This window comes from Nomascus leucogenys, chromosome 9 (genome assembly GCF_006542625.1).
Source record: "Nomascus leucogenys isolate Asia chromosome 9, Asia_NLE_v1, whole genome shotgun sequence".
In the NCBI taxonomy this organism is placed as follows: domain Eukaryota; kingdom Metazoa; phylum Chordata; class Mammalia; order Primates; family Hylobatidae; genus Nomascus; species Nomascus leucogenys.
The window spans coordinates 92,919,305-92,934,166 of NC_044389.1; the positions used below are offsets into that span (position 1 = coordinate 92,919,305).

Genomic DNA, 14,862 nt, shown 5'->3' on the forward strand with positions numbered 1-14,862 from the left:
TCAGTGGCACAATCATAGCTCACTGCAGCCTCAACCTCCTGGGCTCAAGGGATCCTCCCACTTCAGCCTCCCAAATAGTTGAGACCACAGATGCACACCACAACATCTGGTGAATTTTTTTATTTTTTTTTTTACACACAGGGTTTCACTATGTTTCACAGACTGGTCTTGAATTCCTGGGCTCAAGTGATCCTCCCACCTCAGCCTCCCAAAGTACTAGGATTACAGGCACGTGCCACTGTGCCCAGTTATAATTCATCTTTCATTTACTCTAATGTATAGTCACCCAATGCATTATATATGCTTTTTAATACAGTATTGTACATTGTGTCAGTGTTTGCCTAGCTGTCTAGATGACCTTCATGCTCATCTGTATTAATTTTTCTGCCTTAGATTATAAAGCCCCACACATGAGGTCTTAGTCAATTTATTTTACTTTATACAGTGGGAAAGATATGGGAACACAGACATAAATGCCTCAAGTACATTTTGATGATTACCATGATGATGACATTGTTAAATAAATGGATTGCTAGCCTCATATAAAAAGTTAGAGGCATGAGTAACTTAGGAATCTGAGCTTATGTATTACATTTTGTTGCTCCAGATTCTAAGTTAAAAAAAATTAGAAGATTTTATTAGCCAAGAGTTCCCAACTAAAAATATTCCAAGAAATAAAAACACAAAAGAATCACAACATTTTTTACCAGCACACAAACTGAACCCTAAAAATAACCAACCAATTAGGTAACTACCAAGTAAAACAAGGTTATAATTAATTAAAATGTTCTTTTGTTTAGCACTTTTGGCCTCTATGCCCAAAAAAACATAGAGGGATATTTATTTTCACTTTATACTTCTTTCACTAGCACCTAAAAAAATACAAAGATATTTGTGAAAATAAGTGTTAGGGTCAAAATAAATGAAATATATAATATATGTTATCCCACATACCTCATTTGCCTCTATGTTTGTGTTCCTCAACCCCCTATAATAGAAAAAAAGGTACGGAAAGATAAAGAAGCAAAAGATGTTACTGGAACCCGCCGAAATCTCTAGGCGTCAGTAAAGACGGCTGTCTGCAGGGCCTTTAAAATAATTTTTAATGACCACGTTCTAGTCCCTTCTCCCCATCCATTCTCCCTCTAAGAAAAACCATTCAAAGTCCTTAGCTCTTATCTCTGATATTTGTCACTAATATCTGGGGTTTTTAAAAGTTAATTATTTTGAAAATTGCTAAGACTAGATTTTGTGTTCTCACCATAAATAAGTAGGTGAGATTTTTTAATTAATTACTGCTTCCTAAGCCTGTTCTGTACTATTTAAGCTATTGATATTTGTACATGGGTGGCATAAGAAGAATATTCACCAGAATTCTGTATTTTAAACTTTTCATTGTATCATTTCATCATTTGATACAAGATAGAAAACAATCGGGCTGCCAGCTCATCTTGAGACCTTGCTTACAGTATCTGTCTAGTAAAGAGGATACAATGGACTCGATGTTTCCGTCAGGTCCACATCAGCCAGCCCCTGCAAGCACTGCTCATCTCTGGCGCAGCAAGCTCATCTCCCAACTGCCACAGAGCTGGACAGAAATCAGGTCCACAACAGAAAGAAGAGTAAACCCGGTGGAAAGCGGCCAACAGAGATTAGAAACAGAGGTATCTGGCAAGACTTTCAGATATTACAAGGAGCTACAAAAGAATGATGAGATCTTGTACACATTCATCCCTCATAGTGTAAAATGCAAGAATCTCTGAAAGTGTTGAGCCGTTGCCAAGCAGTTCCACCAAAAATTGCTGTGTGACCAGAATAAATCCTTTAACCTCTCTACTTCAGTCTGCTCATCTATGTGACAATTATATCAATAATTTAAAAGTTGTAGAATGTCTAATCAAATGTATTCCTCTTTGCCAGGCTTGAGATAAGCCAAAGTTTACCACAAAGAAACACTTTTTTTTAGCTAAAGCTCCCAAAATAAACACTTAAAACTCATTTTTGAGCCCAAATGTGGAAGACCATTCACACAAAACACTTCCGCACACTTGCAGCCAGGCTGCTGCTCTCACCTCAGTCCCAAGTGCTCTCATTGTGGCCACTGTCTCCACAGACGGCCATTCATTGGAAGCACCCTCCACAGGGCCACAGGACTTCAGTCACAAGGCCTGAGGGAGGCTGCTGGGGACCAGGGGAGGAGGGCCTGGAGCCTCCTGCAGCAGCCTCCCTCACCCACCTCCTAGCGGTTGAGCCATCAGCTGAGGAAGCCCAGTGGCTGGGGAATCCCACCATCCCTCCTACCTTGCCCATCACGCTTCCAGCTGGCACAGGCTCTCCAGGCACCCTTTCCAAAAGCAAGACTATTCCTTGGAAACAGTGACAGATTTCATATTGGTTGAATAAATAAATATGTTAATAGAACAACTATACAATATATCTATGTACAAAACTGAACTTGTGCTCCTTAAATTTATACAAACTTTTTAAAGTTTAATCTATAAAGTGGGCATGGTAAGAGATTAACAACAATAGATGATAATAAAAGAGAACAATTATAACAACAGACGAAAAAACAGTTGTGTGAATGAGGAAACAAAAGAAGAATTCTGCAGAGTGGGAAAGGGTTACAAAAAGTAAGAAAAGAGAAAGCCAATCTGAGAAGAATTCTACCTCAGCTGTCACTAAGGAGCAGGAAAAACTAGAAAGAAATCACTTATTTATCTGCAAAGTCAGAGGTAAACATTACCATGTATATTCAATAACTGGTGATTCAATCATAAAATTTAATGATATGATTTGTACACAGTTGGAAAAAAAAAACCACCATTTCTGGTTGTCAGCCCCAAGTTCCCTTTGGCTGTCTGTAAAATGCTTTAAAATCTTTACATAGAAATGTTTTAGAAGTTGTATTTTTCAAACAAGGAAAAGTCAGGTAATGCCCATCGGCTTCTCTCTATGCTTATTTTAATTTTGTTTCCTGTACACAGAAACAAAATTTCTTTCTATTGCCCTTAAAAGTACATATTATTTCTTTTGCATCTCAATTTAAGATTTATATTTCTTGAACTGTCTAACCAAACAGTTTTCCACTAATATTCATTAATCTCAATATATTTTGCTTTTAGGAAATCATTAAGAAATCAGATTATTTTCAAGAAACAAACGAAACAAACAAAAGCCGGATGCAGTAGCTCACACCTGTAATCCAGCACTTTGAGAGGCCGAGGTGGGCGGATTACAAGGTCAGGAGTTCGAGACCAGCCCAACCAACATGGTGAAACCCTGTCTCTACTAAAAATACAAAAATTAGCTGGGCATGGTGGGGCGTGCCTGTAATCCTAGCTCCTTGGGAAGCTGAAGCAGGAGAGTCGCTTGAACCCGGGAGGCGGAGGTTGCAGTGAGCCAAGATCGCACCACTGCACTCCAGCCTGGGTGACAGAGCAAGACTCTATCTCGAAAAAAAAAGAAATCAGGTTATTTGGAGGTAAATCCTCCATTTTCATTGATATGGATGTGAGTGATGACTTTTATGGTTTACTAGGTAACAATTCCCTTTCCTTCTGAGAAATCTATGCAATAATCTCTTCTGGGAGCTTCTGGGTCCCAGGCCCCTAACTACTGTGAAATATTGAAATTACAGTGGAAATTCCACGTGGGAGCCAGATTATACCAAGAACTTGGAATGAGACCCCTAAGACAGATCCTATTTATGAACTATAAGCATTTTGCCCCAGACTCAACAAAATGAAGCGATGGAAATGTTATCTGTGGGGCACCTGCCTGAGACAGTATCTATACAATTGTCCCTCAAAGCTCTTTTCCAACACTCATGTTACAATCTGTAATGTGTCCCTCTGACTTAAAAAAAAACTTACTAAATATACTCATGTAGTTTCCTATGATAACCAGCTTTTGATTTAAAACCCTGCTGTAGTTTTCTCAATCAACATGTACTAAACAATAGTCTTAAGGTGAACCTTTTTGGAAAATCAAAATCTAGATTTAAGAAAATAATTTAATAATTTGTAATTTAATTCTGAATAATTCTAAGCATGACAACAGTTGTCTTTTTCAACTTGCCTTTTACACTGTTTTATTTCTATTTTGTCTGTAATAATGTCACCATTTTAAGAACCAAATTAAATATAACCTTAGGAGAGCCTCTTCCTGTTTCTGTTTTGAAGTTTTTCTTCAATACTGTTTCAGGAAGTATTTAGTGAAGCTGTATGGTATAGTAGTTAACATAGGCTTTGCAGTCAGACAGTTAGACTCAAATTCCAGTTCCACCATTAATATAATTTTGGATATCCTTTCTAAAGTCCACTTTATTTCTCCATTTAACAGGGAGAGTAATGCCCACCCAAGAGTAGCTGCAATCAAAATGAGATAATGTGTCTGAAGCACACAGCACAGAGCCAGGCATATACTAATTACTCACTACACAGCAGCTAATATTTTAGACATAGACACACACTGAAAATCTGGAACATGAAGAAATAATTCCTTAATTTTACCACCTTAGGAATACAAACATGATTTTTTTTGTAATTATATCCACATAAAAACTTATTTTTACATTATTATAATTGTAATACACAATTTTATATCTTTTTAACATTATAACCACTTTTCCATGTTACCATGTAGGTTCATAATTACCTTTTAAATTTGTTGCCTCAGATTTCATTAAGTTCCATAATTTATCCACTAAATTTCTATCAAATATTTGAGGGATTTACAAATCATGCTATAATAACATTTGCATGAATATAGCTTTTCCATCCTGTGGAATTCTTTCCTTAGGATGAATTCTCAAAGCAGGCTTTTTTAGGGCAACAACTTTAATAGTTTCGTCAAACTGCTCTCCACCAGTTTATACAATTTGTAGCTCCTCCACCAATGTGCACACGTCATATTGTCCACTCTAACCTTCAGTATTAATATTAATATGTTACATTTACTGAGTATTTCCATATGCCAAGCACTGACCTAAGTGCTTTACATGTATCATGTCATCATCCTCACAACAAATCTCTGATGTAACCACTATTAGTCATCCTCTTCCACAGATGAGGAAGCTAAGGTTCAGAAGGTTTATAAGCAATGTCCGAGGTCACGCAGCAACTAAATGGTAGTATCTAAACTAAACTCAGACCCTGTCTAATGTCACGGTGCTCTTAATCACCTGGCTATATTGCTGCTTTACTCTTCTGCCACCACCCCCCACTCAAATAACAGGTTAAAAAGATCTTCATTGATGTTTTCATATAGAATTTGTTGATTACTAGCAAAGTTGATCATTTTTACATATGTTTATTTTAAAACTGTATTTTCTTCTTATGTTATTTGTTCATAAGCAACTTCTGTAAAGTGATGGGGAAAATTATGTTCCTCATGTACTTTTTACCAATTGGGTGCGTTGACACAATCCTCTCACAAGAGGCCCAGGTCCCTTCTTGATGACCCCACTGAGCTGTCAGTTTATAGAAGAACATGCTCCTTCTCTTCTTCCTGCCCAGTATGAGTTGAATACCAGTATTTTCCAGGAAGTTATGTCCGTATCTCCTCAACATCACTCACTCGTGATACGTCTCCTGGTTGGTTTGGAACTCCCTATCATGAATGGGCAGGAAGATCAAATGACCCCAAGAGGGTGACTAACTAAAATAATTTATTAGGTTAATGCAAAAGTAATTGGGGTTTTTGCCAGTAATGGCAAAACCACTTATGCACCAACCTAATAACTGAACCAATTTACCAAGGCCTTTGAGACTGAAGCCCACTCTCCCACCCTCTGCCACCCCTCTCTCCTTTTCTCCACCTCTTCAAATTTCCCTTCTGCAAAGATAAAGACTGAAATATATAGGGGTTTTTTTTGTGTGTGTGAATATATGATCCAAACAACTTTGCCATCATTCAAAACGTATTTCTCATCACATATAGAAACATCATTAAAACTCCACCTGTTTTACTAAGCAAAACTGGATTTACCTAATAAATCTGAATTATAATAATCCTATTTTAAAATATGCTCCTGCATATTTTAAATTACCTGCATTATGTCTTGCAATATATCTAAGTGCCCAGGCTGCAGCCTCCTTGACTCCAGGGTCAAAATCTTCCAAGCATATGACCAGCGTATCCAGTGCTCCACAATCAACTATTGCCTGAGCTAGCTGGGGAGAATGTTTACCAACTGCTCGTAACACAAAGGCAGCTGCTTTCTTGTAGAAGCGCTACAAACAAGGGTCAAACAGACAAAATTCAAAATGAATTGAGTACTTAGAAAACCAAAATCTAAAATAGACCAAAACTAACATAAAAATAACATTAATGTAAATAAAGCTCAGCAGCTTTTGAATATAAAAGATGAAAAACATCCTGCAAAATAATTTTGATTATTTGATGTGCCCTCATTGCTTCTGTTCAGTAACTCAACTGAAAATAAGGTAGGTTTTACATTGTATTTCAAATGTTTTACCCTGAAGCCTGCATTTGGAAATTGTATAAAATTATAAACATACTTTCCACAAATTCATAAAATAATGAGATTTTATGTATCTGCATTACACCAAAACGTATTGTTTGACCCTTGGGAACTCTTAGATTGTTAGCATGTGCAACTAAGCTCACTGTCAACTGACTGATTCATTTCCTTTACTTGCCCTCAGTCTTTAAGCATGGTAGGCCTTTCATGACCTCAACTAATCTTTCTGGTGTCCTAAATTATTCTGAAGTAACAACCATGTTCCAAAATGTGCTTACAATCATCAAATAAACATAAAGGCAAAACATTCACGACACATTTTAAAACTTTTCCTGGCAAATAAATCAGCCAAACAATGGGATATAAGTTATTTTCTCTAGAAATGCTTTTTTTAAGATAAAAGCAAATTACTTACCATTTTGTAAATTTTAAATACTGCTTCATACTTATATTTCCTATAGATGCATTGTATCTCACTAAGGAATGAGTAAATGAAACTGAAACACAAGACTAACATGTTTCTCTTCATATCGCTAAAAAAATTAAATGTATAGGAAATACGTGGCTGTGACACTCACTATGGTTTTATGGTTAGCATAATGACACAGTGATGGTCTCCTAACTCTTTCTGTTATTAATAAAACCCAATTAATCCCCTATTTTACATTCTAAGTTTCTATTTCTTCACAGTGACTACTGAAAAGTGACTAGTTGACTACAGCACCTGTTTTGAAAGCATTCTATTCACTTAGACTATAATATTGATACAATGAAAATTACATGAGAAAAAAACACATCAAGTACATCTTAAACATAGTATATCTTAAAAATCAGTATATGTTGCTAATATAAGAAATATGCTATGTTAGTACTGATGTTTTTGATTTGACATATTTTCTTTAGTTTCTTAAATTATATAAGTAACCAAATTTCTACTAATTTACTCTAAATATTAGTGTAGAGTTTTGAAGTAGGTTTCCATAGATTATTTTCTTACAAATGTGGGGAAAAAATGATGATATATTTATTTTCATTACCTTAGCTAATTTGACTTTTTATACTGCAGAATTGTCAAATTTACAGACCATTTAGGGGTATCAATAGTCACTATTAATTACAGTGCCTATAACTCACACTTTCTGATCTCATTCCCTCTTTCTCCTAATTTTCACTTCCCCCAAATTCCTAACACTCTTCTCTTCCATTCCTCATCAAAAGAAATGCCAAAAAAAAAAAACAAAAAAAAACAGCAAAACCACAGGACTTTGTACCTCATAAAGAGGAGATTAAATCTCCTGTGAGAAATGACTTAAAGGCTGGAAGGTGAGGGAGACAGAAGCTTGTGCAAACGCTTCGTGTTTTCACTGCCTCCTCACTTTTCTGCTGTAGTGCTTTTTTGTCTCTCTACAACTAATTAACATTCATTCAACTTAGAAAACTTCTACTGAAAATCTTCTACGTGGGATACCAGAATACAGACTCTGCTCTCAAAAGAAAGAGCTAAGAGTCCAAGAGGAAGAAAGCTCAACAGTATTTGATGATGGAAGGAATATCCACAAGAAAAATAAAATTTCTGTGACTCCTTGTAGAGCTATAACAAGCATTAGTAAGTGACTCTCTGATCTATAAATATAAGGCAAATTTCTGCACCATTAGGATTTATTTTTATTCTGGCAAAATACACATAACATGAAATTTACCATTTTAACCATTTTAAAGTATACAACTTAGTGGCATTTAGTGCATTCACAATGTTGTGCAACCATCACCACTGTCTAGTTCTAGACTATTATCATCACCCCAACAAGAAACTTCTCACAAATAAAGCAGTCAGTTTCCATTCCCTTCTCCTTCCACCCCCTGGCAACCACTAATCTGCTTCTGTCTCTATGGATTTACATATTCTGGATAGTTCATATAAATGGAACCACACAATCTGTGGCCTTTTGTGTCTGGCTTCTTGCACTTAGCATAATGTTTTTATGGGTCATCCATGGTGTAGCATTTATCAGTACTTTATTCCTTTTATGACTAATAATCCATTGTATGGATACACAACGTTTTGTTTACCCATTCATCTGTTGATCGAATTAGGTTGCTTTCACCTTTTGGCTATTGTGGATGCTGCTGCTATGAACATTTGCGTGCAAGCTTTGCTGGAGCATCTGTTTTCAATTCTTTTGGATGTATAACTAGGAATAGAATTGCTGAGTCACGTGGTAACAAATGTTTCACTGACTGCGGACCTACCAAAGTGTTTTCACAGTGGTTTCCCCCATTTTACATTCCTACCAGCAATGTATGAAAGTTCCAATTTCTCCATGTCCTCACCAGCACTTGTTATTTTCTTTTTATTTTTTATTATGGCCACCCTAGAAGGTATGAAGTGATACCTCATTGTGGTTTTGATTTGCATATCTTAATGACTAATGCTGTGGGGCATCTTTTCACATGCTTCTTGGCCATTTGTATATATTCTTTGGAGAAATGTCTATTTGATTCCTTTGCCCATTTTTCAGTTGGCTTGTCTTTTTGTTACACAAATAGGAATTTAATCCCAAAGATATGTCAAGAAAGCTCTATCCCTAGGTTATGATAAACTAACAGAATAGAATGAACAGTCCAAAACCTACCTACAGGTGGTCCTTAACTACTGTGGAAACCAAATAGCTGGCATTGTATAGAAACAGAAAGTGGTACCAGATAGGAGGGGGAAAAAATGGGGCACTTTTAGATAGTGCTTAACAGAGTTGACATGCCTATAACTTGGTAAAAAAGATTTATCAAACCTTCCATTACACATACTTATTCTCTTCCTCTTTTTGGTTGCTTCTCTACCCCTTGCCTCAAGGCTGTCTCTCACTATTTCACTTAACTTGGTTTCACCAGCATATAAGGACTGCTGAGATCAACTATTTGCCTAGGGTCTACATACTTCCCTAAACAGATCGGACAGCTTTGTTTAAAACTCTCATATATAGAAATACTGCTTTATGTATATTTCCCCCTAAAAAATCTATTTTCTCCTTATATTATCAATAATAGATAAATGGTGGTTATCAGCACCAAAGCAAAATACCCTGAAAATACGATTACATGCAGCTCAGATAATTGAAGATTGTGTTAATCCCCTAATAATTTTATGCCTACAGGCTTGCAACTGTATCCAAACTGTCACATTTTAAAAAATCTAAAACAAAAAATATATAACTAGTTTTTTTTAATTCTTACATTCTGTTCTGCCAATGAATAAACAAGCTGTGGAAGAATGTCGCACTTCACAACAGCCTCTGCTAGGTCATCATTATAATTGGCCAGTCTCCCAAGAGCCAAAGCAGCAGTCTGTTGAATTGTTGGGACCACGTCTAGAAGAAGAGTTCTCAGCAAAGACATTACACCTGAGTTAAATTATGAAAGAACAGAAATCAGGAAAATGTAAATTAAAAAGCAAAAATACAATTCAATATATATGCAGACAGTAAAATTAAAGGGAAAAAATCAGTAAAAACAAAACTATTCACTATAAACTAATGGAAATTTAGAAGTACCTAACTGGCCAAGACACAGAATAATACAAGCTATCATTGTTAAACATGCAGTAGAGCATGGAAATAAGAAAGGCTTTGGATTTAGGTAAGAATCCCTGATTCAGCAAGTCCTGTCTATATTACCTGATAGGGTTATTATGAGGCATGCAGAGAAAGGTTGTAGAGTATGCTATGATGTCTAACACAAAAAAGATAGGGCTTCCCCCCAGACTTTGCAAATCTTATATTTCAAGGCTCACTTCAAGGCCTCACCTGCGTATTATCTCCAAATAAATGTCTTGGAGATGAGGAAGTGTACTACTAGTGCTCATCATATTCGTCCAACGGTTGAATGCATAGTAGGTATATCATCGTCATCACCACAACAGCAACAATAGTAAAAGTAGCTTATATTTATCAAGGGCTTATTATATGCAAGCACTGTTCTAAGGACTTTTTTCCATAATAATTCATTTAACTTTTACAACAAAACTATGAAGCAGGCCCTACTATTACGTCTATTTTACAGACGAGAAAATTGAGGCTGAGAAAGGTTGTCACACAACTAATGAATGGTAAAGTAAGGTTATAATTCATACATTTTTCATTGATAATTGTTAAATAATACATATTGAAAACTGAGGAGGTGGGAAGAGAGATACCAATAGTATTTGCATTGTGGTCATTTTACTGGATATTCCAGCTCTTTCTATTAACTTTGCCTTACTATAAATTCTGCAAAAGAGTCAACTGCTATTTCTGTTTTAATGATGCTGTTTTAGTCTAAGATTACAAGAAAGGTAATAACAGAATTCAAACTATAACAAAGTACCCCTTGACTTTCTACACATTAATTTATACCAGTCTACTCAATTAGATATCATTAAATCTTTTCTTTAAAAACATATCCTAGTTATACACAAAAGCAAATATTACCAGTATTCTTTTATATTATTATATGCAGAAACATTTGAAATAGAACAAAAGGAAAACATTTACAGTAACATCTAAACACTTGATCTTAGCAAAAGGCCGAGAAGCCATTATAGTAACACTTAGGATTAGACCAAAATAAAAGAGTACTAGCAAATAACCTAAGCAGAGAGCAGTGATGCTTAATCACAGACACATTTAATGATGCGACCTATGGATTTTCCTAGTTTCTGGTTTTACTTAGTCATTAGTTTCGTGCCTAAGTTGGCTAGGTTAGATCATCTTCTATCACCGTTGCAGGTGTGAATCCCATGAAGGCTGGTAAGCGCTGCAGGCACACAGAGCCCCTGCCCACACTTGGGTCATAGCTCATGTTCAACAAATCCAGTGTTCATGGGTGTTACTTATATATTATTATCTATACTGTTTGATAGAGATAATTTCTGAAATATCCACAACAAAAGTTTAAAGCACAGAACAAGGTATAGCATAACTACTCAATGTTAACACAGGTTATTTCAGGAAAGGTGGACTTAAAAAAATTGTCCATCTCTTTGTTGCTTGCTTTATTACTTGATTCATTGTTGTTGGTTTCTTACTGAATAAAATACGAATAAAATAAAAATTACCATTTTAACCATTTTTAAGTTTACAGTTCAGTGGAGTTACGTACATCCACAATGTTGTGTGACCATCACCACTAAGAACTGCCAAACTGTTTTCCACAGCAGCTGAGCCATTTTACAGTCCCATCATTTTACGAGGGTTCTAATTTTTCCACATCCTCACCAGCACTTGTAATTTTCCATTTTAAAAAAATAACAGCCATCCGAATGTGGATGAGCTGGTGTCTCATTGTGATTTTGATTTGCATTTCCATAGCACTAATAATGTTGAGCATCTTATGTGCTCATTGGCCATTTGTACATCTTCTTTGAAGAAATGTCAGGCCAAGCCCTGTGACCATTTTTGAATTGGGCACAGGGCTTGGCCTGACATTGTATTGTCATTATCATCGAGCATTACGTTCTTATTTTTTGTTTTTTTGGGTTTTATTGAAACAGAGTTTTGCTCTGTTGCCTAGGCTGGAGTGCAGTGGTGCAATCATGGCTCACTGCAGCCTCAACCTCTCAGGTTCAAGCAATCCTCCCACTCAGCCTAACAAATAACTGAGTGCACTGCACTTGGCTAAATTTTTTTATTTTTTGTAGAGATGGGGGTCCCACTATGTTGCCCAGGTTGGTCTCAAACTCCTGGGCTCAAGAGATCCTCCCATCTTGGCCTCCCACAGTGCTGGAATTACAGGCATGACCCACTGTGCCTGGACTTACTTCATATTTTTTATAATAAATATGCACTATTTTAATTAAAATAAGTCAACACTCTAAAAAAGAAAAGCTAAATTTGTTAACATATAAAGTTTCATAATAAATGCATTAATGAGGCAAAAAAGTATGCTTAGAATAGCTTTAAAGAATCACAATTAAGTTTCATGTTATTTTTTCCTGATTATTCTGGGCTTTTTGTTTTGTTTTTGGGGGGAGATATATAGATATATACATATATACATATATATCAAGTGGACACAAAAATATATATATTTTATATATTTATATAAAATAAATATATAAAATAAATATATTTATACATCTTTATACAAAATAAATATATTTATACATCTTTATACAAAATAAATATATTTATACATCTTTATACAAAATAAATATATTTATACATCTTTATACAAAATAAATATATTTATACATCTTTATACAAAATAAATATATTTATACATCTTTATACAAAATAAATATATTTATACATCTTTATACAAAATAAATATATTTATACATCTTTATACAAAATAAATATATTTTATATCTTTATACAAAATAAATATATTTTATATCTTTATACAAAATAAATATATTTTATATCTTTATACAAAATAAATATATTATATCTTTATACAAAATAAATATATTTTATATCTTTATATAAAATAAATATATAAAATATATATTTATATATCTTTATATAAAATAAATATATAAATATATATTTATATATCTTTATATAAAATAAATATATATTTATATATCTTTATATAAAATAAATATATATTTATATATCTTTATATAAAATAAATATATATTTATATATCTTTATATAAAATAAATATATATTTATATATCTTTATATAAAATAAATATATAAAATATATCTTTATATAAAATAAATATATATTTATATATCTTTATATAAAATAAATATATATTTATATATCTTTATATAAAATAAATATATAAAATATATCTTTATATAAAATAAATATATATTTATATATCTTTATATAAAATAAATATATATTTATATATCTTTATATAAAATAAATATATATTTATATATCTTTATATAAAATAAATATATAAAATATATATTTATATATCTTTATATAAAATAAAAATATATAAATATATTTATATAAAATAAATATATATAATTTATATAAAATAAATATATATAAATATCTAAAATAAATATATAAAATATATATTTATATATTTATATAAAATAAATATATGAAATAAATATATATATTTATGTGCCCACTTGATATATTATGTAAAGGCAGTGGTTTATCATCTTTTGAAATTTTTCATATTGAATTATATTTTGAATTAAATCTAAAGAGCTTTGAAAACATATTAAGGATTTAAGAATGAATTAATTTACCTGGCATTCTAATATTTAATTATAAGTGTTTATTATAGTATTTAATCTGCCACAAATCTCCAATTTTAAAAAATTTTAGTTTATAATTTAGAAGTAAAATATTTTGCCCACTCAAAAAGGTACTAACTATTCCATATACCCAAGGGAATTTTTTTTTTCTTTTGAGATGGAGTCTCACTTACTCTGTCACCCAGGCTGGCACAATCTTGGCTCACTGCAATCTCTGCCTTCCAGGTTCCAGCGATTCTTCTGCCTCAGCCTTTTAAGTAGCTGAGATTACAGGCATGCACCACCATGCCCGGCCAATTTTTGTATTTTCAGTAGAGACGAGGTTTCCCTATGTTGGCCAAGCTGGTCTCAAACTCCTGAGCTCAAGTGATTTACCCACCTTGGCCTCCCAAAGTGCTGGGATTACAGGCGTGAGCCACCACACCTGGCTGGAATTCTCTTTTTCATATATTTTCTCCATGTTTCTATTGCATCTGGCTCATTAAATATTAATATAAGGCCAATAAAATGACTCATAATTCTCTTCCATTTCTATATCCAATGTCAAAGTTAGGCTTATATGTGATGTTTCTGCTCTATTATAATTTTCCTATATTGTTTAGTTTAGACAGTAGCACAAAGAGAATTTTGAAAAATTTTCAAATCTACAAATTTATATAAATAAAAGCTAAAGTGTCCATTTGAAATATCTGTTGGAATAACCTTATTGGAAAAGAAAATAAATTCTCAAAAATAGTACCCCAAATTTCTAGTCCTTAAATGGCCTCTTAGTGCTTCATAATTATCAGTCCCCATGTGCTTCTCTTCCTCTAAAGAGACATGTTTTTAACTCTTACACATATTAAACATGGAGACTTTGTTATTCTAACTATAAGTTTCTCTTAAAAATACAGATAAATATGCAAGGAAACTGCATAAAAATGGTGACAATGGAAGGAAGGAAGGAAGGAAGGAAGGAAGGAAGGAAGGAAGGAAGGAAGGAAATAAAAAGAAATTTTTCTTACCTGCCTGTCCATTAGGTATCCAGAGATCCATGGTGAGTGAATGCATGGAAATTTAGAGTTCACAAATTAAAGCAGTCTGAATAGTTGCCACAATATCTGATAAACAAAGCCTCTAGTAAGGAGCAAATGACATCACTGGGGCTCAGTTGAAGGACCCAACATATAC

The 14,862-nt window shown here is 33.7% G+C and overlaps 1 protein-coding gene across 4 annotated transcripts in view; it reads right to left on the minus strand.

Annotated features, from left to right (window-relative positions):
• SPAG6 (sperm associated antigen 6) overlaps window positions 1-14,862 on the minus strand; it is a 71,530-nt gene that overhangs the window by 36,045 nt on the left and 20,623 nt on the right. For 3 of the 4 annotated variants that reach the window (XM_030819210.1, XM_003257704.3, XM_003257705.3), the window contains 2 exons: window positions 9,719-9,885; window positions 6,053-6,236 (listed from right to left, as the gene is read on the minus strand). In XM_030819210.1, coding sequence (XP_030675070.1) covers window positions 6,053-6,236; window positions 9,719-9,885 — 351 coding nt within the window. Of the gene's footprint in view, window positions 1-6,052; window positions 6,237-9,718; window positions 9,886-14,696; window positions 14,809-14,862 lie in introns of all 4 variants that reach the window. The other variant, XM_004089055.3, reaches the window with a different exon arrangement.